Source organism: Schistocerca gregaria, chromosome 5, assembly GCF_023897955.1.
Source record: "Schistocerca gregaria isolate iqSchGreg1 chromosome 5, iqSchGreg1.2, whole genome shotgun sequence".
NCBI lineage: Eukaryota > Metazoa > Arthropoda > Insecta > Orthoptera > Acrididae > Schistocerca > Schistocerca gregaria.
Genome location: NC_064924.1, coordinates 477,766,839 through 477,790,849, shown reverse-complemented (window position 1 = coordinate 477,790,849; position 24,011 = coordinate 477,766,839). Strand labels below are relative to the sequence as shown.

General features: G+C 45.1%; 1 protein-coding gene across 1 annotated transcript in view; it reads left to right on the top strand.

Annotated features, from left to right (window-relative positions):
• Window positions 1-24,011, top strand: part of LOC126272278 (uncharacterized) — a 175,026-nt gene that overhangs the window by 115,754 nt on the left and 35,261 nt on the right. Inside the window, exon 2 of the mRNA XM_049975030.1 lies at window positions 11,968-12,147. Coding sequence (XP_049830987.1) covers window positions 11,968-12,147 — 180 coding nt within the window. The remainder of the gene's footprint in view (window positions 1-11,967; window positions 12,148-24,011) is intronic.

The following is a 24,011-nucleotide window of genomic DNA, read 5'->3' as shown; positions in this document are numbered from 1 at the left end:
GCAGTACCTATCAGTGAACAGACAAAAAATACGATTTTCTAATACACTGAAAAAGGTCCGATATTACGAATTTAAACAAAGTGCGAGAACGTATTTAATTCATTGTAGTTATACAAAAAATTATAGGCTCCCGGCATATTTCGTGACATATCTAAGACGATTATCTGCATAAATTATAACGTTCTTTTATTTGGTTAGCGTGATATCATGTGCATTTGTATTAAATGATTGTAGCTATAACTTTGCAACATAAATAAATGATTGCAAGGAAAGAGCCCTGCATTGAGCTAGCAGTCTGTAATAATAACCCGTCAGCTACAGTTCCAAATGTTAAGTTTTATTTTCAGACGACATGAAGATTGAGATGACCTGTAAGTCACTGATAGGACTAGAAAGAATTGTTAACAAAATCCTTACGGGCATTATTCTATGGTTTCCAAACATTTAATTGTTCTGAACTTTGAAGACTCTCTATATACATTTTAAATGTGCAAGAGGTTCCCATTCTGCACGTGCTTAAAATTTGATGACTTACAGATAGGAGAGGTTGACAGTGTTACATTCTTGGGATTTCAACTTCATAGTAAATTCAGTTGGAAGAACCATATTACTGAAACACGTTATCAGATTTGTTTACGATCCAGTGTTGCCACAAATAGCAGGTTTCTTACAAAAAAGCTAGCATATTTTGTTCATTTTTGTTACAGGCTCTCATACGCTGTAAATATATTGGGATAACACAAGGCCAAACTAAAGTTTCCTGCGTTCAAAGAGGTCCAATACGAATTACCTGTCGTGTCAGTTCAAGAATGTCTCACACAGTCATGTCAAATGTTTGAGTACACTAAGCACTGACTCTCAGTACGTTTATTCCTCAATTAATTTTGCTGCAACTCTTGTACACCAACGACTCAGTCCAAATAATTAATACCAGGAATAGGAATAAGCTACACAACGACGATGTCGAATGGTATACCTTACTCACACACATTTACTACTTTTCGGCAACCACAAATAGATTAGCCACTAATAAAATGCAGTTAAGAGAAATCTAAAGGAATTATTGGCGAATAACTCCTACCACAATGACTAGTTTCTAATGCAAATAAAGTTATATATTTATTACTACCAATATCATATAACGCGAGTGCTTTGTAGCTACCAACACCTGTAAAATATGTAGGTTGATCTGCTTGTGGTAACTTTCGTATTAATTTGTAAATGGAAAGACGTTTGTAATATTTTAGTTCTACATCTATATCCATAGTCCGTAAACAACCGTACGGTGCGTGGCGGAGGGTACCATACCACTACTAGTCGTTTCCTTCCCTCTTCCAGTTAGAGATAGAGTGATGGAAAAACTATCTATGTTGCTCATTATGAGACCTAATTTCTCATATCTTACCTTCGTGGTCCTTACGGGAAATGTGTGTTGGCGGCAGTAGGATCGTTCGGCAGTCAGCTTCAAGTGCCGGTTCTCTTAATTTTCTCAATAGCGTTCCTCGAGAAGAACGTCGCCTTCACTCCAGAGGTTCACGTTCGAGTTCGCGAAGAATCTCCGTAACACTTGCATGTTGTTCTAACATACTGATAACAAATCTTGAACTATGTTATTTAGGGTCTAGAGAAGGAAAATATTAGTTCATTCATATGACATGTTCCACATCTTCGAGTATCTCCTTAATATAGGTTTATGTAACGAACAGGATGCGTAATATAACTGAATGTCTAATTTTTCTAGACAAGCGCAGAAAACTGTAAAAGCCATTCTCAACCTGCCCAGTGTACAAGGCCAGAGGTCATTAATCTGGCGTGAAGATTTCTGCCAGGTCTAGCTGACATTCCTGTCTCACCAACCAGTTGTTTCAGCTTACCTCTGAGCCCATTCTTTGGATTTGTTTAAAAGAACACCAGGACATTCGAGAACCAGCCTGATCAACGGAATTAAGAATATATCAGTGTTAGGGTAGCCTCCAGCACGCAACGCACGATGGCTTGCAAAGTATGAATGTAGATGAAGAAGTAGAACTAAATAAATTATAAACATCTTTTGATTCACAAATAAGAACGAAAGTTATCACAAGCAGGTTAACCTACACATTCTACAGGTGTTGATGGGGTAGTTACATAGTGTATACAAACGCGATGTCAGTGACGTTAATAAAATCCAAAACAACAAGGAAAAATATATTCACGTCTCGTCACCAAAGTAGTTGCATCATTTCGCGTAGGACAAGATGAGGAAGAAACTGCTGTAATTTCGTTGGAGGATATATCTCAGCATTTGCTTGAAGTGACTTGCAGAAAAGATGGAAAGCTCAATTTTGGATAATTTGAGGGGATTTGACCCCATTCTGTCCTAGTATGATTCCGGTGTCACAACCATTGCGTTACCCACTGTAAATAAAGAAACCATCCTGACGTTTATTATGCGCACTAAGATATCTGAAACTGAAGTAGCTGAAGCCAATATAACAACGAAGATTAATCACGCAAAAGGACACACGAGAGTGACCGCAATGATTCTTTCATATTGCAGCGGAGAGAAGGGGAGAGTGTTGTAATGTGGAAAAATTTTCGAACCCTTAGCAGAGCTGTAGTAGAAGTTTAATATACCTTCTTATTCATTTTTGAAATGAAAGGCTTCACTCTATGTTTCCTGTAGTGTTTTTCTGAATTGCCAAAATTACTGCGGAGTAGTAAGATTTTTCCAAGAGTGAGAAACTGTTACAAGATACCACTTGGTCATGTACCTAGGAACAAATGTTCTGCTTACATTTAAAAGTGCTGCAAAGAGAGAAAATTACCAGTACTGTATTTAATAGTTTATATGTTACATTATTAAATTGCGTCGCACCAAGAATCAGTAACTCAAAACAATTTTTTTTTAAAAATGTGCAAATGTGTGTGAAATCTTATGGGACTTAACTGCTAAGGTCATCAGTCCCTAAACTTACACCCTACTTAACCTAAATTATCCTAACGACAAACACACACACCCATGCCCGAGGGAGGACTCGAACCTCCGCCGGGACCAGCAGCACAGTCCATGACTGCAGCACCTTAGACCTCTCGGCTACAAAACAAATTAATAAGTATCATCAAAACCCAGTTACAAGCTCAAGTAGAAGCTAATAGGAATCAACACGTGTTCCCATTTTCAAGACAATGAAAATTTTTATGATATTAAAGAAACTCAGTTCATTTGCAGGTATCACACGTTCCACGGCAGAACACGTTCTTCAGTTTCAAGGTACAAGATGGTGTACGACCGACGAAATACGGCTTAACTGTCCACACTTATGTAACGAGTTATAAAAATATGTTGTATTGTACTCACCATAAAACTCTGTGATTGATGAATTAACAATATCCTCCAGATATCGAGATTTTGAACACGGATACGCTTTAGCAACTTTGAGTGCAAGAATTTCAGTGGATTAGAAACAACAGCTAACCAGTTGCAAAATACAAGTTTATTATACCTTGACTATACTTTCGACAGTTTTCAATTCGTCTTCTTCAGAAGATTTAGTACGTGAAATCACATTATCTACAGTCAATGCGAGAGTCGTTGATGTGTCTAGTACATATTGTCCACTCAATCACCACCTAAATGCATTATACAGTGACGTACCAAAGAAACTGGCACACCTGCCTGATATCGCGTAGGGCGACCGCGAGCACGCAGAAGTGTCACAACACGACATGGCGTGGACTAGATTAACGTCTGAAGTAGTCGGGAGGGAATTGACACCATGAACCCTGTAGGGCTGTTCATAAACCAGTAAGAATACGAGAAGGTGGAGACCTCTTCTGAACAGCACGTTGCAAGACATCCCAGATATGCTCAATGACGTTCATGTCCTGCGAGTTTGGTGGCCAGCGGAAGTGTTTAAACTCAGAAGAGTGTCTGTGGAGCCACTCTGTAGCAGTTCTGGACGAGTGGGATGTCGCATTGTCCTGCTGGAATTTCCCAACTCCGTCGGAATGCACTATGGACGTGAATGGATGCAAGTGATCAGACAGGGTGTTTATATACGTGTCACCTGTCACAGTCGTATCTAGTCGTATCACGGATCCCATATCACTCCAAGTGCACACGCCCCACACCATTACAGAGCCTCCACGAGCTTGAACAGTCCCCTGCTGTCATGCAGGATCCATGGATTAATGAGATTGTCTCCATATCCGTACACGTCCATCCGCTCGATACAATTTGAAACGAGACTCGTCCGACCAGGAAACATGTATCCAGTCATCAACAGTCCATTGTCGGTGTTGACGGGCCCTGGCGAGTCGTATAGCTTTGTGTCGTGCAGTCATGGAGAGTACACGAGTGAGCTTTCGACTCCGAGACTGCATATCGTTCGTTGAATGGTTCGCAGGCTGACAGCCTTGAACTCTACAGCAATTTGCGGAAGGGTTGCACTTCTGACACATCGAACGATTCTCTTCAGTCGTCGTTGGTCCCGTTCTTGCAAGATCTTTTTCCGGCCGCAGCTATGTCGAAGATCTGATATTTCACCGGATTCGTGATATTCACGGTACACTCGTGAAATGGTCGTACGGGCAAATCACCACTTCATCGCTACCTCCAAGATGGTGCGCCCCATCGCTCATGCGCCGATTATAACACCACGTTCAATCTCACTTCTCAAACCGTGGGTATAATTCCCTTGCACAGCGCCTATTAGCGGCAGATTCACCTTGAAAATGGTAGGGTGGTCACTTGTCGAACTGTTGGTGGTTTTCGACAACGTCACCCGGCTCCGTTCCTCCAAGTTATTTGTAAGGAACTGATAATGCGTTAGCTTACCCATATGCGTCATCTCCGTGTCCTTCACATGGATCACTCGACATCTAACGCTGTTCACGCCACTTATGTACGCTATCTGGCCTGGTAACAGCAATAAACACGAGCAACGCTAATGCACTGTGACAGCCGTTCTACCTTTCACAGAGAAATGCGACTCTAATCACTTACACGCCCGCCGATGGTGTGTACATGTGCTAAGCTACATTGACACTGGCTTGCCTTCTGGGTGGTTCACGTTTTTTGTCAGGCTGTGTAGGTCTGTAGTTCTTGCCATTGTCTGTGACCCTCGGTATCGATCTTCTTTCATTCTTACCGAAGTAGTATTGCGCCCCGCGCTAACAGGAACGTAAATTTTAAGCGTATAAAGGATTGAAGAAGAATTGTCCTGTGCTCTCGCAACCAGAAGGAGCTCGCTTTTCGCACGAGTTCGGCACACACGGCGTTTGAGCTCCCACAAGGAAGTTTTATAAAAGCGAAGTGGCGCGCTGCGCGAAATAATGGCGAGAGGAAGGCGACGCGCCGCGGCAGGTCGGCTGCCGGCTGCTGGCTGCGGAATGACGTGCGCTGATTAACGAGCGCGGGGATATGAACTGGCGGCCGCACGGCTCAAAAGCGCCACGGCGCGCCTTTGTGCGGCGCTCGCTGCCTGATTGTTCGCCACCGGCAAATCCGGTACCGAGCGCGCCGACAAAGGCCGCGCCGGATTTCGCAGTATCATTACGTTTCCCGAAAGCAAACTCTGAGCAGGTTGTCAGCAAGAGAAAGTTTCATTTAACCATTCTTTCTAGGGAATCGCACTGAAAGGGGAAACTGCTTTTACTCTCAGAGGAAAAGTCGACGAGTGATGCCTCGCCCTTTAATAAACCAGTAATACCTCTGGTAACCGAAGTTTTTCTATTACGTACTTACAGTGTGAACGAGGCTGTGTAGCTGGGCGTGTCAGCGCCATCTTGTGGGAGACCAGTGTCAGTGATCGCGGCTATCCTAGCGCAGCCAATCACAAGCTTCACAGTATGCATAAATCATTTAAACAAATAAATTAGAACATTGTTATCTCGAACTGTTGTAATCACTAAGAAGACGCGCTTCATGCAGCTCTCAACGCTAATCTATCTTTTACAAGTGTCTTCGTCTCCGAATAGCTATTGTAACCTTCGAGGGGCATTCAATAAATAATACAACACTTTTTTTGTCTCAGCCACTTTCTGTTCAAAAAATGCGAAATTTGCTGTGGGAAATCGTGGAATAGCCCTGCTTCAACCCCAAAACTATCATGAAGTTCCGATAGGTGGTGGCACTATAACTAACCATTTGGCGGAACCCTGAGCATTTCAAGTATTCGTAGGGGCTTGCAGAATGTCTATGGAGACCTGCCAGTGAACAAAAGCACGGTGAGTCGCTGGGCGAGGCCTTTGTCACCATCGCAACAAAGTCGCGCTAACCAGTCTGACCCCCAGCTGACCGACTGCACACAGCTGCGACTCCTGCAGTGTTGGAGCGTGCGGACACACTCATTCGAACTGATCGGCGAATCACAATCAAACATCTCGCTGGTGTCCGCCTGCTTAGCTGGGTGGTAACGTGCTTGCCTCCCGTGCAGCGGGTCCGGGTTCGATTCCCTGACGGGTTGGACTGAGTGTTGTGTTGTCCTTATCATCATTTCATCCTCATCACGGGCGCGCCAGTCGCCCAATGTGGCGTTGAATGAAATAAGACTTGCATTTAGCGGCCGAACTTCCCCGCATAGGGCCTCCCGGTCAACGATGCCATACTCTCATTTCATCGACATACTCTCATTTCATTTTTACCTCGTTGTTAAACTTGACGTCTCTCTTGATAGCGCTGACAGACTCTTCCACCAACCAACCGGCCGCGGTGGCCGAGCCGTTCTAAGCGCTACAGTCTGGAACCGCGCGACCGCTACGGTCGCAGGTTCGAACCCTGCCTAGGGCATGGATGTGTGTGATGTCCTCAGGTTAGTTAGGTTTAAGTAGTTCTGAGTTCTAGGGGACTGATGATCTCAGATGTTAAGTCCCATGGTGCTTAGAGCCATTTGAACCATTTGACGGCTATAAATACAGCAAGCCACGTCTAGATGCTTGCACTACACTGTGAAAAAGGAGGTTCGATAAGATATTAGGAGGTATCCTACGACTTTTGTCTTCTGTGTGCTGTTAGAAACTGTGTGTTAATCACGGTGCACAATTTTCCCAGACCATACGAGGCGTGTTGTTTAAAGTAAGTACCGTTTTGAAATTAAAAAAGATGTGCTAAGATATCTCAATGATTTTATTTTTTCATGAAATCCTGTACCGTAATCTACGTTTCTACATAATTTCCGTCAATATTGAGGCACTTGTCATAACGTTGTACCAGTTCTTGAATACCCCCCTCATAGAAGTCTGCCGCCTGACTTGTTTGCAACTCCATCACCACTGTTTTGACTTCATCATGAAGACACTGATCGCCCAGGTGTTTTATTCAAGTGCAGGAACAGATGGTAGTCACTGGGCGCAAGATCGGGGCTGTACGGAGGGTGATCTAGAGTTTCCCATCGAAAAGATGTGTGCTCAGAGCCATTTGAACCATTTTTTTCTTCCACCAGTTGGGGTATTCAAAGGTGTGTGCCACTGGGATCTTCACCTCCTGAAAGAAGACCATAAAGAGCAACGAAGTAACCTCTGTGTGGAATTGCTGAGACATTGCCAGAGTGATCGTGACAGTTGCTTGTCGAACGTCGTCACAGGCGATGAAATATGGCTTCATCGTTTCTAACCGGAAAAAATGGCAATTAATGGAGTGGTACCATACCACCTCTCTTCTGAAGAAAAAGTCCAAAGTCACACCATCGACCAGTGAAGTCATGACGACGGTCTTCTGTGACTCTGACTGGGTTGTTCAGTTTGAAGTCCTTCCTTATGGAGCAACGACCAACTCTGAAGTGTACCGTTCCTCCCTCTTCAGCGTGTTTGTCGCCACACAGTTGCAAACGAGCGTCTCCCTTTCCATGACAAAGCGAAGCCTGACACAAATCTGCGCACCCGAGAGAAGCTCCGAAAGCTTCATCGGACTGTTCTTCATCATCCACCCTGCAGCTTGGATCTCGCACATACCGACTTCCAGCCGGCCGCTGTAACGGTAGTCACAGGGTCAAATATTTGCGTAATTTACGTGTACACCATGCCAGAGACGAAGGCCAACTGTTAGGAATATACCGACTCAAGCGACCAGGAGAAACTGGAGCTATTAAAGCCAGATACGAGGAGCAGCTGTTGGGTGAAATGATCGTATGGCATTGTTGGCCGGGAGGCCCCATGCAGGGGAGTTCGGCCGCCGTATTGCAAGTCCTCTTTAGGTGTCGACACATCGGCGACTTGCGAGTCAATGATGATGAAAATGATGATGGACACACAACACCCAGTCCTTTGCCGGGAATCGAACCCGGGCTCCCGGTGTGGTAGGCGGTAATGCTACCGCTACGCTACGGAGGCGGACAGTACAGCTAACAGACACCATAACATAGTCGAGTAAGGGTTTTGGTCGACCTTAGGGAGCTAGAACGTCATTCTGAATTACGATGCACAGTTCTTCGGAAATGCATGTATAAGGACGACCATCAGCTGTAGAATGGAATGACGACAATGAATATTTGTGCCGGGCCGGGACTCGAAACCGAATTTTTCGCTTATCGCGAGCCGCCGCCTTACCGTTTGGCTATCCGAGCACGACTCACGGCAAGACCCAAACTTCCATATGTCGTCAACCAAGCTTCTACGACCTGTACTTGTACATCCACTATATATATTCCCATACAGGTCAGACGTTGTACTTGAAAGTCGCTTGCCCAGTGTCGGCAGGTAAATATGATATTGCACTGCCTGTGCTATTCTGATTACGGCGCAAATTTCCTTTGGACATGCATAAACAGGCACTGCGCCGCCTGCAGCCGTTATGAAATACATGAAATGAATTCGCAGTTGCGAATAACGTCAGCCATCAGCAGTCAAATGGAATGCGTTACTGCTCCGGATTATATGACCATTTTGGTTGATGAGGTCCATTTGATGGTACAATGTTCCTCAATAGTGATGCTCGCATCGTCCAGGGCTGGCTTTGTGAGCACGAGGGTTAATTGTCGCATGTCTCCTGGCCACCACAGTCTCTAGATGTCAGTATTATTGAGTGTTTGTGATCTAGTTTGGAGGGGAGGGTGCCTGATCACAACCCACCTCCATCGTCGTTAGCTGAACATGTCACTGTTTTGTGGGAAGAATTGTATTAGATCCTCTTAAAACCTGTACAAGACCTTTATTTATCCATCCCTAGACAACTGGAAGTTGTTTTGAATGCCACTAGTTTTTCTACACCGTACTGGGCACGCTTATGTGTTACATTATATGTAGTCATGTGAATATTAGAGCGATAGCAGTAGGAAAAAATTAAGGCAAGGAATAATAGTATAATAGAGACTGCAAAATTAGATCATTGGTTAGAATAGACAATAAAGGAAAAATAATAGTTCTCCGGAAAGACTGGCGTAAACGTATTTCTGTACAGGGAGCGGCAGAATGATCTGACGGTTTTCGCCGCCTCACAGTGGATCGAGTGGGTGGTGGGGGGGGGGGGGGGGGGGAGTGGGCATTTCAGAGCCTACACGTGGACTTCTTAGTAGCCATGGAGCAGTGGTCGGTTGAGCAACGCGCGCTTGTTGTCGAGGCGTTTTTTAAAAGTGGCGATTCCTGTGTTGCTGTACATCGGTAGTTCCGTAGTCGTTTTAATTTAGGTCCAGAAGGAGAAGTTCCGGCTTGCGACACAGTTACGCTGTGGATGAGTAACTTCAGAACTACCGGTTCAGCGTTGAAACGGAAGTCGACTGGCCGTCCAAGATCATCCCGGGCGCCAGAGAATGTCGATAGAGTAAGAGAAGCTGTGGAAGCCAGACCTCAGCGGCCGACCCATAAACAAGCTGCTGCTTTGGGTACGTCTGACCGCTCGGTAAGACGACTTTTGCGGCTCGATCTGATTTTCATCCATGCAAAATGGCTATTGCTCAGCAATTAAAGCCCAATGACTATGCAAAGCGAAAAACATTTTTAGAGCAATTGATTGATTTGACGACAGATGAAAAATTTTTCATAATGAGCTACGAGGCGTATTTTCATCTGGAGGGTAATGTAAAGAAACACAACTTTCGTTATTGGTCAGCTACAAACCCTGAAGAACTGCATGAACGTCCTTTGTGGAGTCCTAAGGTCACTGTTTGGGCCGGCCGCGGTGGCCGAGCGGTTCAAGGCGCTCAGTCTGGAACCGCGCAGCTGCTACGGTTGCAGGTTCGAATCCTACCTCGGCCATGGATGTGTGTGATGTCCTTAGGTTAGTTAGGTCTAAGAAGTTCTAAGTCTAGGGGACTGATGACCTCAGATGTTAAGTCCCATAGTGCTCAGAGCCATTTGAACCATCACTGTTTGGTGTGGTGTAACAAAAACTTTTGTTGTTGCGCCATACTTATTTGAAGAGAGTGGTCAATTTGTTCCGGTCAGTTCGCAATGTTATCCGTTATCCTGATCCCTGAACTTAGGAGAAAAAGCTTACTGCGCAGTAGAATGTGGTTCCAGCAGGATTGGGCAACTGCCCATACAGCCAATGAGGTGATGGAGTTTTTGGAAAAATAAGTTTCGTGGCCCAGTAATCTCGGGTTTCAGGGATATTGCATGACCAGCATGCTTCCCTGATGTAAGCATTTCTGATTTTTTTTCTTGTAGGTTTTCTTGAAATCAAGAGTCTACACAAACAAGCCCCGCCCACTGGGCGAACTTAAAATGGCTATAACTCAAGAAATCGTCAACCTCCTCCCACAATGCTGGGGAAGGTGTTCGACAGTTTTGGTGCGAGGCTGGAAGATTGCTTCATCACAGAAGGGCACCATTTGAAGGACGTCATCTTCAAATCTAAAACTGATGAAATCGGTTGTTCCAATGTTATTTTGTTTAATTTCCATTAACTCCAATACAATTTTTTATGTTGATGGTGTACCGGTTTCGAACCGTTGTGATTCATCATCAGACGGTTTACACGCTTTCTTTATGACATTTGGCGTGTTATGACAGATTAATTGTCCTAAAATATAAATAAAACATTATTATAAACACGCCACACACAGATGGTTGCGTTACAGATTTTCGTTGCATGTAACTTACGTGAAACGCCGGTTTCGAGTGTTTGTTCTCATAACATTCGTCCAACCGATGTAAATGCATTCCCACTGCATCCTCGTTGTTGCACAAGTAAATAGTTCTCACTGTACACTATAGATTTGTCGCTGAGATCATTTCAACCACGCACCACATGTTTTGATACATACAAAGAGCTTACAAATATATGAGTCTCACAGATGCTATGATATATCGTAACATTTGACGATGATGTCCTATGTTTGGAAAGGATCATATACTCATTTACAAAACTGTAATGCCTTTTACATTAGTACAGAGACACGGAATTTTTGAGCTGATATTGCTAAATTAATTGTAAAGTTTTTTATATATATTTGGAACTGTATAGGTAAAGTAGTATATTATTTTATTACATTTGGCATCATGAGTGTTATAGTAACATACAAATTTGCTACTTGATTTACGGATAGGTGTATTAATATTATTTGCTTTGGAGGCTGGAAAGTAATTTTTGGAAATTTTTCAGGTAAGGGGTGTTAGCTAACTCTGTTTGTTCGTTAAGGATATAGTCTGGGGTCCTGTTTTTGTGTGTGTGTATTTCTAATTCTTCTAGTATATTCGTAGTGGCTCCTTTCATAGTGGTCTCCATCATGTCATCATATGACAAAATTGCAACAATTTTCTATCACTCTTAACATTTCTGTTATTGTACTTAAAAACCGTCAGATATTTTTGCTGCCCCCAGTATATGACGATCCATTGTTGTTATCAAGAAAATGGACTACAATAATTAAATAAATAATGACCACTAAACTGTCATGGTCATAGGTAATAGGTATATTTATATTGAGTTGCTGTGTACAGTGAATGTCTTGGGATGAAGATTTTTCTGTGTACCTGTTACGGAGATGCGCTTGCGCTCAGAGTTGAAGAGCTGGTGGACTGTGAGTGAGCTGTTTGCACGGTGGTGTGCAGGTGCTGTTCCTGGTGGCGGCGGTGGTGTTCCTGTCCTCGGAGGTGTGCCCGCGCGCCCCGGACTGGTACGTCTGGCTGTACCCCACGGCCGCCTTCCTCACCGCGGCGCTCACCATCTGCACGTACATCTTCTACGTGCTGGGCGTCGCCGAGGACGAACCCGACAACTGGGTCAGGGCGGTGAGTCCACCTGCCGCCATCTCGGCAACACTACGACTCTGTTCTACAGGGGTATTTAAATGATGAACCCTTTTTCAAAAATTCGTATGTATTCAAGTACAAATCCAAGATGAACAAGCTTTATATGAGGGTAATCCCAAAAGTAAGGTCTCCTTTTTTTTTTATATAAGTACAGACCTTTGTTTGTGTGGTAGTTGGTCACACTGTGACGAAGAGTGCTTCACGCGCTGTGTGTAAACATGCGAACGCCGCGCTGAGGCGCTCAGTCTTGGTTTGGCAGCCGTTGAGAATGCAGCTCCCGTTGGATGTTACCGCGAAGTGCGAATTGCGCGCAGTTATTCGGTTTTTGAACGCAAAGGGCACTGCGCCGATTGAGGGTTCAGCGGTCTCATCGGATGAGGGAAGGAACTCGGCCGTGCCCTTTCAAACGAACGATCCCGGCATTTGCCTGGAGCGATTTAGGGAAATCACGGGAAACCTAAATCAGGATGGCCGGACGCGGGATTGAACCGTCGTCCTCGCTAATGCGAGTCCAGTGTCTAACCACTTCGCCACCTCGCTCGGTATCACTGCGCCGATAGCAATCCATCGCCAATTGACGGAAGTTTATAGTGAGTCGTGCATGGATGTCAAAAATATTCGTAAGTAGTGTAGAGAGTTTCCGGCTGGTCAGTCCCAAATTCACGACGAACTAAGGAGCGGGAGACCGTCAATTTCTGAGGAGACCGTGTTGAAGGTTGAGCAAAGCATGCGTGAAGATCGGCGGGTCACGCTGGATGATCTCTGCACGTTGGTTCCTGAAGTTTCCCGAAGCACTGCTCACAGGATTTTAACGGAAACATTGAACTACCGGAAGGTGTGCGCAAGATGGGTACCACGCATGCTGACTGAGGACCGCATGTTGCAACGAGTTGATGCTTCCCGCGCATTTCTTCACCGCCTTGCAGACGAACAGGGCAACTTTCTGGACTGAACTGGCACGGGTAACGAAACCTGGACATATCACTTTACACCTGAGACAAAGCAACAATCACCCCAGTGGCGGCATCCTTCTTCGCTAAAGCCGCGGAAATTGGTTCAAATGGCTCTGACCACTATGGGGCTCAACTTCTGACGTCATTAGTCCCCTAGAACTTAGAACTAGTTAAACCTGACTAACCTAAGGACATCACACACATCCATGCCCGAGGAAGGATTCGAACCTGCGACCGTAGCGGTCTCGCGGATCCCGACTGCAGCGCCTAGAACCGCACGGCCACAGTGGCCGGCGCCGCGGAAATTCAAACAAACACAGTCTGCCGGTAAAATCATGACAACCGTTTTTTGGGATCGGAAAGGGGTATTGTTGGTCGACTTTATGCCCACTGGGACCACAATTAACGCTGACAGGTACTGTGAGACTCTGAAAAAACTCAAACGGGCAATTCAGAACCGGAGAAGAGGAATACTGAGCAAGGGCGTACACATTCTTCATGACAACGCTCGCCCACATTTCGCTCGACAAACCGTTGCTCTCCTGCAACAGTTTCAGTGGAACAGAATCACCCACCCACCCTACAGTCCTGATTTGGCGCCCAGTGACTATCAACTGTTCCGTAGGTGAAAAGAACACTTTGCCGGAAAGCAATTCAGCTCCGACGACGAGGTGAAAGAAGAGGTTCATAACTTTCTGAACAGCATGGCTGCGAGTGGGTATGACATGGGCACACAAAAACTGCCACAGCGTCTACAAAAATGCATCGACAGAAATGTCGACAAAATAGCTAAATGTTCAAGCTGTAAACTGATGTAAACCATTGTAGAAATAAACAGGTCTATGTACTTATAATAAATAGTATACCTTACTTTTGGGATTAGCCTCGTCGTAACGAAAAGAGGAGGTTTCAAAGTCTTTGGCGGGCGGCGGCGAGCGGGCGGTGATGGCAACAGAAGCGGTCAGTTAAGTTCGCGCCGCAACAGGGCTGTTATTCCGTTTCACTGCGAGTTGTGAGTGAGATGGCGACTGTGGAGCACAAGGTTCTCTGCGTTATTTGAGTTCGCGAAAAGTGAGGCGCAAATTGCAGTCTAACGAGCATTTCCTACCAAATTAGGCATTCAACTACCAACTTACAAAAGCGTTAGCTGTTGGTTTAAGCAATTTAAACAGACTGGGAGTGTATGCAAAGGGAAAAGCACAGGCCGACAGCATGTGCCAGAGAATTCAAGAAATTTCTGTGCGCAGTCTCATCGAGTCTACCAACAGAGCCAATCGAGAACTGGGAACAACCCAACAAACTGTATGAAAAGTTCTGAGACGGCGTTTGCTGTACAAGCCTGACTGATTACAACATGTGCAGGCTCTCAAGCCCAATGACAAAGAGAAGCGTCTCGCATTTTGTGGTTATGTGCTAGCAAAGGTGGAGCATGGTGCATTTCTGCAGCGTGTGGTTTTTAGCGATGAAGCAAGGTTCAACTTTAGTGGAAAAGTCAACAGACGCAATGTTTGCGTATCGGATTTGGAAAATCCACATTCACCATTGCAAACACAAAAGAGACTCGACGAAGATCAACGTGTTCTGTGCTGTATCCCGAAAAAAGGCTTATGGACCAGTTTTCTTTGCGGAAAGAGCTGTAACGGGACATTTTGAAACAATGGCTGTTCCCTCAAATTATGGAAGATTTCCAGAACTTGATTTTCCAGCAGGACGGAGCTCCGCCCCGTTGACACCATGATGTACGAGGCTTTTAGAATGACTCCCTCCCTCATCTCTAGATCGGTCGCAGGGGACGGCTTTTCGCGGATGATGCTGTAGTATACAGAGAAGTTGCAGCAATAGAAAATTGCAGCGAAATACAGGAAGATCTGCAGCGGATAGGCACTTGGTGCAGGGAGTGGCAACTGACCTTTGACATAGACAAATGTAATGTATTGCGAATATACAGAAAGAAGGATCCTTTATTGTATGATTATATGATAGCGGAACAAACAGTGGTAGCAGTTACTTCTATAAAATATCTGGAAGTATGCGTGCGGGCGCGGGGGGGGGGGGGGGGGGGGGGGGGGGGGGGGGGAAATCCGTACCAGGTTGGGTTGACAGAGGAGATAGAGAAGATCCAAAGAAGAGCGGCGCGTTTCGTCACAGGGTTATTTGGTGAGCGTGATAGCGTTACGGAGATGTTTAGCAAACTCAAGTGGCAGACTCTGCAAGAGAGGCGCTCTGCATCGCGGTGTAGCTTGCTGTCCAGGCTCCGAGAGAGAGCGTTTCTGGATGAGGTATCGAATATATTGCTTCCCCCTACTTATACCTCCCGAATGTAAAATTAGAGAGATTCGACCGCGCACGGAGGCTTTCAGACAGTCGTTCTTCCCGCGAACCATACGCGAGTGGAACAGAAAAGGGAGGTAATGACAGTGGCATGTAAAGGCCCTCCGTCACACACCGTTGGGTGGCTTGCGGACAATAAATGTAGATTGCTTCCCCCTACTTATACCTCCCGAATGTAAAATTAGAGAGATTCGACCGCGCACGGAGGCTTTCCGGCAGTCGTTCTTCCCGCGAACCATACGCGAGTGGAACAGAAAAGGGAGGTAATGACAGTGGCATGTAAAGTGCCCTCCGTGACACACCGTTGGGTGGCTTGCGGAGAATAAATTTAGATGTAGATGTAGGACCTGGCTCTGCACTTCTGGCCACCGAGATCTCCTGATCTCACACCCTGCGACTATTTGTTACGAGGTTATGTGAAGGAAGCCTCTACCAACCACTCTGAACGATCTGCAGAACTGGATAACTCATAACAGCAGACACGCTTTCGCGTGTGTGGGACGAGTTTGGCTACCGCGTCGATGTTTTCCGTTCAGCCAACGGTGGCCGCATTGAACATTTGTCACATTTCTAATCATTAAATAATTATTAAAAACTAATTAATTACAAATTATTTAATATATTAAATTGGTATCAAACGTTATGAAAAAAAGATTTGAAACTTCTTCTTTTCATTGGTGTAAAGGTTTTTCATTTTGGATTTGTACTTTAATGAATACGAAGTTTTGAAAATAGGTGCATCATTTAGAATAACCCTGTAGTTTCAGTAGAATTAGGATTACCGTAGCTCTTACAGGGCACATACCCAGATGCTGAATTGCAAAATGCCAACCAAATATGAGAAATTGTGTCCTCCCCTCGAAACCTTGCTGAAATTTGTATGTGCTGTCACGCCCGGCATTGTTTCAGCACTATACATTTCTTTCTACCTAAGAAAATTCGGGGACAGACCACAGTTATCTTTTTTCTTGATAGTCGCTTTGAATCTAAATGTGTACCTTATACCTCCGAGTTCGTTCTAGTAGCTCTGCAGAAAGTCTCCAAAATGGGTTGCGTGAAATGAATGGAAGTAAATCGTATAATGCCGCTATTTTGAGTGAAATACACTGGTGCACAAAACTAACAACGAAAAGTACTTCACAATGAAATGAATGCCCTAGCTTCAAACTGGCGTTGATATGTCAACGGGTCAGTTGAAAATGTGTGCCCCGGGATCTCCTGCTTACATGGCAGACGCTCTATCCATCTAAGCCCCCGAGGACACAGAGGATAGCGCGACTGCAGGGACGTATATCTGGCACGCTTCCCGTGAGACTCGCATTCGCAACTTATTGTCCCGCACTATATGCATAGCACCCCTGCCCATTATACTCATTACTCGTGGCTTTACTGACGATTCCCGTAAGAGTTCGGGCACTGTTTGTGCATTTGCACAGAAGAAGATGGTCAAATGGCCGGTGAGCCTTAACTACACTCTTGGAAATTGAAATAAGAACACCGTGAATTCATTGTCCCAGGAAGGGGAAACTTCATTGACACATTCCTGGGGTCAGATACATCACATGATCACACTGACAGAACCACAGGCACATAGACACAGGCAACAGAGCATGCACAATGTTGGCACTAGTACAGTGTATATCCACCTTTCGCAGCAATGCAGGCTGCTATTCTCCCATGGAGACGATCGTAGAGATGCTGGATGTAGTCCTGTGGAACGGCTTGCCATGCCATTTCCACCTGGCGCCTCAGTTGGACCAGCGTTCCTGCTCGACGTGCAGACCGCGTGAGACGACGCTTCATCCAGTCCCAAACATGCGCAATGGGGGACAGATCCGGAGATCTTGCTGGCCAGGGTAGTTGACTTACACCTTCTAGAGCACATTGGGTGGCACGGGATACATGCGGACGTGCAATGTCCTGTTGGAACAGCAAGTTCCCTTGCCGGTCTAGGAATGGTAGAACGATGGCTTCGATGACGGTTTGGATGTACCGTGCACTATTCAGTGCCCCTCGACGATCACCAGAGGTGTACGGCCAGTGTAGGAGATCGCTCCCCACACCATGATGCCGGGTGTTGGCCCTGTGTGCCTCGGTCGTATGCAGTCCTGATTGTGGCACTCACCTGCACAGCGCCAAACACGCATACGACCATCATTGGCACCAAGGCAGAAGCGACTCTCATCGCTGAAGACGACACGTCTCCATTCGTCCCTCCATTCACGCCTGTCGCGACACCACTGGAGGCGGGCTGCGGAAGCGGAAGACTGCCTAACGGTGTGCGGGACCGTAGCCCAGCTTCATGGAGACGATTGCGAATGGTCCTCGCCGATACCCCAGGAGCAACAGTGTCCCTAATTTGCTGGGAAGTGGCGGTGCGGTCCCCTACGGCACTGCGTAGGATTCTACGGTCTTGGCGTGCATCCGTGCGTCGCTGCGGTCCGGTCCCAGGTCGACGGGCACGTGCACCTTCCGCTGACCACTGGCGACAACATCGATGTACTGTGGAGACCTCACGCTCCACGTGTTGAGCAATTCGGCGGTACGTCCACCCGGCCTCCCGCATGCCCACTCTACGCCCTCGCTCAAAGTCCGACACCTGCACATACGGTTCACGTCCACGTTGTCGCGGCATGCTACCAGTGTTAAAGACTGCGGTGGAGCTCCGTATGCCACGGCAAACTGGCTGACACTGACGGCGGCGGTGCACAAATGGTGCGCAGCTAGCGCCATTCGACGGCCAACACCGCGGTTCCTGGTGTGTCCGCTGTGCCGTGCGTGTGATCATTGCTTGTACAGCCCTCTCGCAGTGTCCGGAGCAAGTATGGTGGGTCTGACACACCGGTTTCAATGTGTTCTTTTTTCCATTTCCAGGAGTATATATATATATATATATATATATATATATATATATATATATATATATATATATATAGATGGTACCTGTTCTTTCCAACATGTCCGAAAGAACAGGTACCATCTTCATATACATAGTTAAGGCTCACTGGCCATTTGACTATCTTCTTCTGTGCAGATGCACAGATTCGGACATGTCCGAAAGAACAGGTACCATTGTCATATAGGAAGTTACTTTCTCGTTATCTGTCATTGCCAAGTAGCACAGTTCCATGAAAAGTGGACGATATACAGAAAGAACTGCTATAGTATAGTACATCAAATAAGCGAAATGAATACACGGTTTGAAGAACGGAAATGACACATTTACTCAAAGACAATAACTATCGTACTCTGAAGTCACTGCGGTTTTTGATTGTTCCCTAGACATCACAAAAGTCGGACATGATTCTTAACAGTGTGTGTGAGCACTATGGATGGCAATGCATGTCCTGGAACGTGAGCGATGTTGGGCACGAGGTTGGTAAGTATTTCTTGTGGTAGGCCGGTCCATTCTTCCTCCAGCGCAGTTGATAACCTCTGGATAATCGCGTGGACGCACCGCAGTACGTCTCCCTGACACATTCCACACGTGCACGGCGGGGTTTAAGTCGGGGGAATGTCCGGCCAGTCCATTCGAGGAATGTCCTCTCGTTCCAAGAGCTGCTCCTGCACAGTTGCGACAACGTTTCTCGGTGCATTACGTGTTTCCATTTCTCGCCATGTTACTGTACGTCCAGCGTTATATAACATGACCGTTTTGGTGGATCAGATGTTATGGTATGGTGAGGCATAATGTTGCATGCCCCACTTCACGCCCCCCCTTTCCCCCCCCCCCCCCCCCCCCCTCCAATGAATCATGGACCCATGGACACTGCTGTTGATGGTGTAGCTTTTGTGGTTCAAGTGGTTCAAGTGGCTCTGAACACTATGGAACGAAACTTCTAAGGTCATCAGTCCCATAGAACTTAGAGCTACTTAAACCTAACTAACCTAAGGACATCACACACATCCATGCCCGAGGCAGGATTCGAACCTGGACCGTAGCGGTCGCGCGGTTCCAGACTGTAGCGCCTAGAACCGCTCGTCCACCCAGGGCGGGTCGTGGCTTTTGTGCCTCAGCGATATAGATAGCAGTGCCATAGGTGTAACCGTACTGGACGAGTATCTGTTGAGAGGCCAGACAAGCGTGTGGTTCCTGAAGAGCGGCAGCAGCCTTTTCAGTATTTGCAGGATCAACAATCTGGATGAGTGACTGATCTGGCCTTGCAACAGGAACTAAAACAGCCATGCTGTGCTGGTACTGCGAGCGAGTGAATGCAAGGGCAAACTACAGCAGTAGTTTTTCGGAGGGCGTGTTGGTTAAATAATGATGGCATCGTCTTGGGTAAGATAGTCCCCCATTCGGATCTACGGATGGTGACTGCTCAGGGGGATGTCATCGTCAGGAGAAACAAAACAGGCGTTCTACAGATCTGAGCGTCTAATGTCAGATCCCTTAATCGCGCAGGTAGGTTAGAAAATTTAAGAAAGTCAATGAATAGGTTGATGTTAGATATAGAGTGGATTAGTTAAGTTCGGTGGCAGAAGGAAAAACGGCTTCTGATTAGATGAATACAGGATTTTAAATGCTGTATTAGATAGGGGCAATGCAGGAGTAGGTTCAATAATTTATAAGAAAACAGGAGTGCGGGTGAGTTACTAAGGACAGCATAGTGAACGCACTATCGCGCCAAGAGACACGAAGCCCACATCTACCACAGTAGTACAAGTTTATATCCAACTAGCTCCGCAGTTCAAGAAGAGATTCAATAAATATATGATGAGATACAAGAAATTCTTCAGACAGTTAAAAGAGACAAAAATTTAATTGCGAAGTGGGACTGGAATTCGATGGTAGGGAACGGAAGAGAAGGAAAAATAGTAGGTGAATATCGAGTGGAAGAAAGAAATGAAAGAGGAAACCGTCTGGTAGAATGTTGCACAGAGCATAATTCAATCATCGCTCATATTTGGTTTAAGAATCACGAAAGAAGGTTGGATATATGAAGAGACGTGGAGACATCGGAAGGTTTCAGATTAAATACATAATGGTAAAACAGAAAGGTCGAAGACAGATTTTAAATTGCAAGACATTTCCAGTGGCAGATGTGGACTCTGACCACAACTTATTGACTATGAACTGTAGTTTCAAACGAAGAAGTAGAAAAACGGTACGAAATTAAGGAGATAAGACCTGGATAAGCTAAAAGAACCAGAGGTTGTTGAGAGTTTCAGGGAGCGCATTAGGTAACGATTGACTAGAAAGGGAGAGGGGCAGCGGAAGCTACAAGTTCTAGTATAAGCCCTTGGATAACACAACAGATACTGAATTTAATTGATGAAATAAGAGAATATAAAAATGCATTAAATGAGACTGGCATGAAGTGCAAAATGGCCAGAGGACATTTGTAAGGATGTAGAAGCATTTATCACTAGGGAGGGGATAGATACCGCCAACACGAAAATTAAAGAGACATTTGGAGAAAAAAGAAGCAGCTGTATTAACAACAAGAGCTCAGATGCAAAACCATTCCTAAGCAACGAAGGGAAAGCTGGAAGGCGAAAGAAGAATATAGAGGGTCAATACAAGGGAGATGAACTTGCAGGTACTATTATACTCGTAGAAATGGAAGAGGATGTACAAGAAGATGAGATGGGAGATATGATATTGCGAGAAGAATTTGACAGAGCATTGAAAGACCTAAATCGAAACAAAGCCACGGGAATATTCGACATTTCATCAGAACTTCTGAGAGCCTTGGGTGAGCCAGCCTTGACAAAACTCTTTCACCTTGTAGGTATGAGACAAGCGAAATATTCTCATACTTAAAGAGTAATATAATAACTATAATGCCAAAGAAAACAAGGGTTGACGGGTGTAAATATTACCGAACTATTAGTTCAATAAGTTACTAACATGAATTCTATACAGAAGAACGACAGAACTGGTAGAGGCCGACGTCGAGAAAGTCCAGTTTGGATTCCGGAGAAATTTAGGCACACGTGATGCAGTTTCTGACTCTACGATTTCTCTTACAAGACAGGTTAAGAAAAGGCAAACTTTGAAAGCATTTGTAGACTTAGAGGAAGATTTTGACAACGTTGACTGGAGCACTCTCTTTTAAATTCTGTTTTTAGGAGTGGTAAAATGCAGGGAGCGAAAGACTATTTGCAAATTGTACAGAAAAAACTAAAGAGCGGTTAAAGGAGTCGAGGGGCATGAAAGAGAAGCAGTGGTTGAGAAGGGATTGGACAGGGTTGTGTCCTATCCCCAATGTTATTCAGTCTGTGCATTGAGCAAGCAGAAACCAAAGTTATATTTAGAGAAGGAACTGAGTACGGAGAAGAAATAAAAACTTTGAGGTTTGCTGTTGACATCGCACATCTGTCAGAGACATAATAGGACTTGGAAGAGCAGTTTATCAGAATGGAGAATATTTTGAAAGGTGGATAGAAGATGTACATCAACAAAAAGCAAAACGAGGATAATGGAATGCAGTCAGGTGATGCTGAAGGAATTAGATTATGAAACGAGAGGAGGAGTACACGAGTTTTGCTGTTTGGTCAGTAAAATAACTGATGATAACCAAAGAAGAGAGGATGTAAAATGTAGACTGGAAATTGAAAAATAAGCGTTTCGTAACAGGAGAAATTTGTTATTATCGAATATAGATGTAAGTGTTACGAAGTCTTTAGGGTAGTATTTGTATGGAGTGCAGCCATGTGTGGAACTGAACATGGACAATAAGTAGTTTAGACAAGAAGAGAATAAATGCAGTGCTGCTGTAGAATGCTGAAGATTAAATGGGGCGATCGTGTAACTAATGAGAAGGTTCTGATCAGAACTGAGAAGAAAAGAAATTTGTGGGACAATCTGACTAGCAGAAGGGATCGTTTGATAGGATACGTTCTGGGACATAAATGTACCACCAATTAAGTATTGGAGGGAATTGTGGGGAGTAAAAATCGTAGAGGAAGACCAAGAGATGAATACTGTAAGCAGATTCAGAAGAATGTAAGTTGCTGTAGTTATTCGAAATAGCAGGGAGAGCTACATCAAGCCAGTCTTCGGACTGACGACCACAACATTGTTGCATGGGCCTACTGACCTGCATATCTTTGAACACGGTTCACTCAAAGGTCAACGTTATTGAGGCACCGTACTCCTTGCCCATGTCCGCTTTTTAAAGAGTGCATTCGGCTCTGATTCTCAGTTTGGGGGAGATCCTGCGGCCCTGCTAGCCATGTGTCCGAGTAGTATCTGCCGCTAGTCATGTGTAGCGCAACTCATTGTCAGTTCAATGTTGCCTGTATTTGGGGACCTCTGCGCTGTTTTGTTCTTATGTCGTTTTTTACTATGACCTGTTTAAGTGAACAACGTGCAGCTGTGAAATTTTGTTTTCTACTCGGTAAAAATGTTGCTGAAACTGTTTTAATGTTGAAAACAACTTACCAAGATGACGCTATGGGAAAAACTCAAGTGTAAGAGTGGTTTGGTCGATTTCAGACTGGCGACATATCGACAGATGACAAAACTCATTCTGTATGTCCATCAGCTGCCCGAATCGACGAAAATATTGAAAAAAAAAAAACCTAGAGGTTGTGCTAGACAGTCGACAGACAATTGATCAACTGAGATTAGTGGGTTATCTTGAAGGTCTGCTTAGCGAATTTTGACGGAAGATTTGGGAATGAAAATGGTTGATGCCAGGTTTATTCCTCGGGTTCTGATTGACAATCAAAACGAATGTCGAGTAGTGCTATCATATGGCAGCTTGAAACTGAAGATTTTCTGTCTTGTGACGAATCATGGTGCATTGATTAGGACCCAGAAACAAAGAAACAGTCAAGCCGATGGAAGACGTCATCGTCTCCCCGGCCAAACCAAGTCTACAAGTCAAATCAAACATCAAAACGACGCTGATTTGCTTTTTTTATGCCAAGGGCGTAGTTTATTTAGAGTTTGTTCCGCCAGGTCAACCGTCAGTCAAACATTCCATTTGGATGTTTTAAGAAGATTGCACAACAGTGTTCGTCAAACAATACTCGATTCGTGGCACACAGGAGACAGGTTGTTCCACCAAGACAACGCACCTGCTCACACAGCCATTCTGTTAAGACAGTTTTTTTTTTTTTTTTTGCTAAAAATGGCGTTGTTCCGATGCACCACGCACGTTACTCGGCTGACCTGGGTCCCATGCATGAGAAGGGCACGAAAGGACACCGATTTGACAACACTGCAGAAGTAAAACAACATGTGGGAGGGACTGTCAGCCATTTCTGATGATGACTACAGAAAATGTTTCCAACAATGGAAGCACGGTGGGACAAAGGTATTAGTTTTAATTGAGAGTATTTTGAAGGGGATAAATTTGTTTTGTGAACAACTTGAAAATATATACCTTTTAAAAAATTATTCCGGTTTCTTTTCGTTACCCCATTGTAAGCCCATGATGGCTTGTCACGAAAGGCAAGAAAACGGGGCGTAGAGTATCGTCGGCGTAGCGCCGTGATATAAGGGTGCCGCGGATGGCAACCAAAGGGGTGCTGCTATGAAATGACGGCGCATTCCAGACCATCACTCCCGGTTGTCGAGCTGTATGGCGCGCGGCAGTCAGGTTG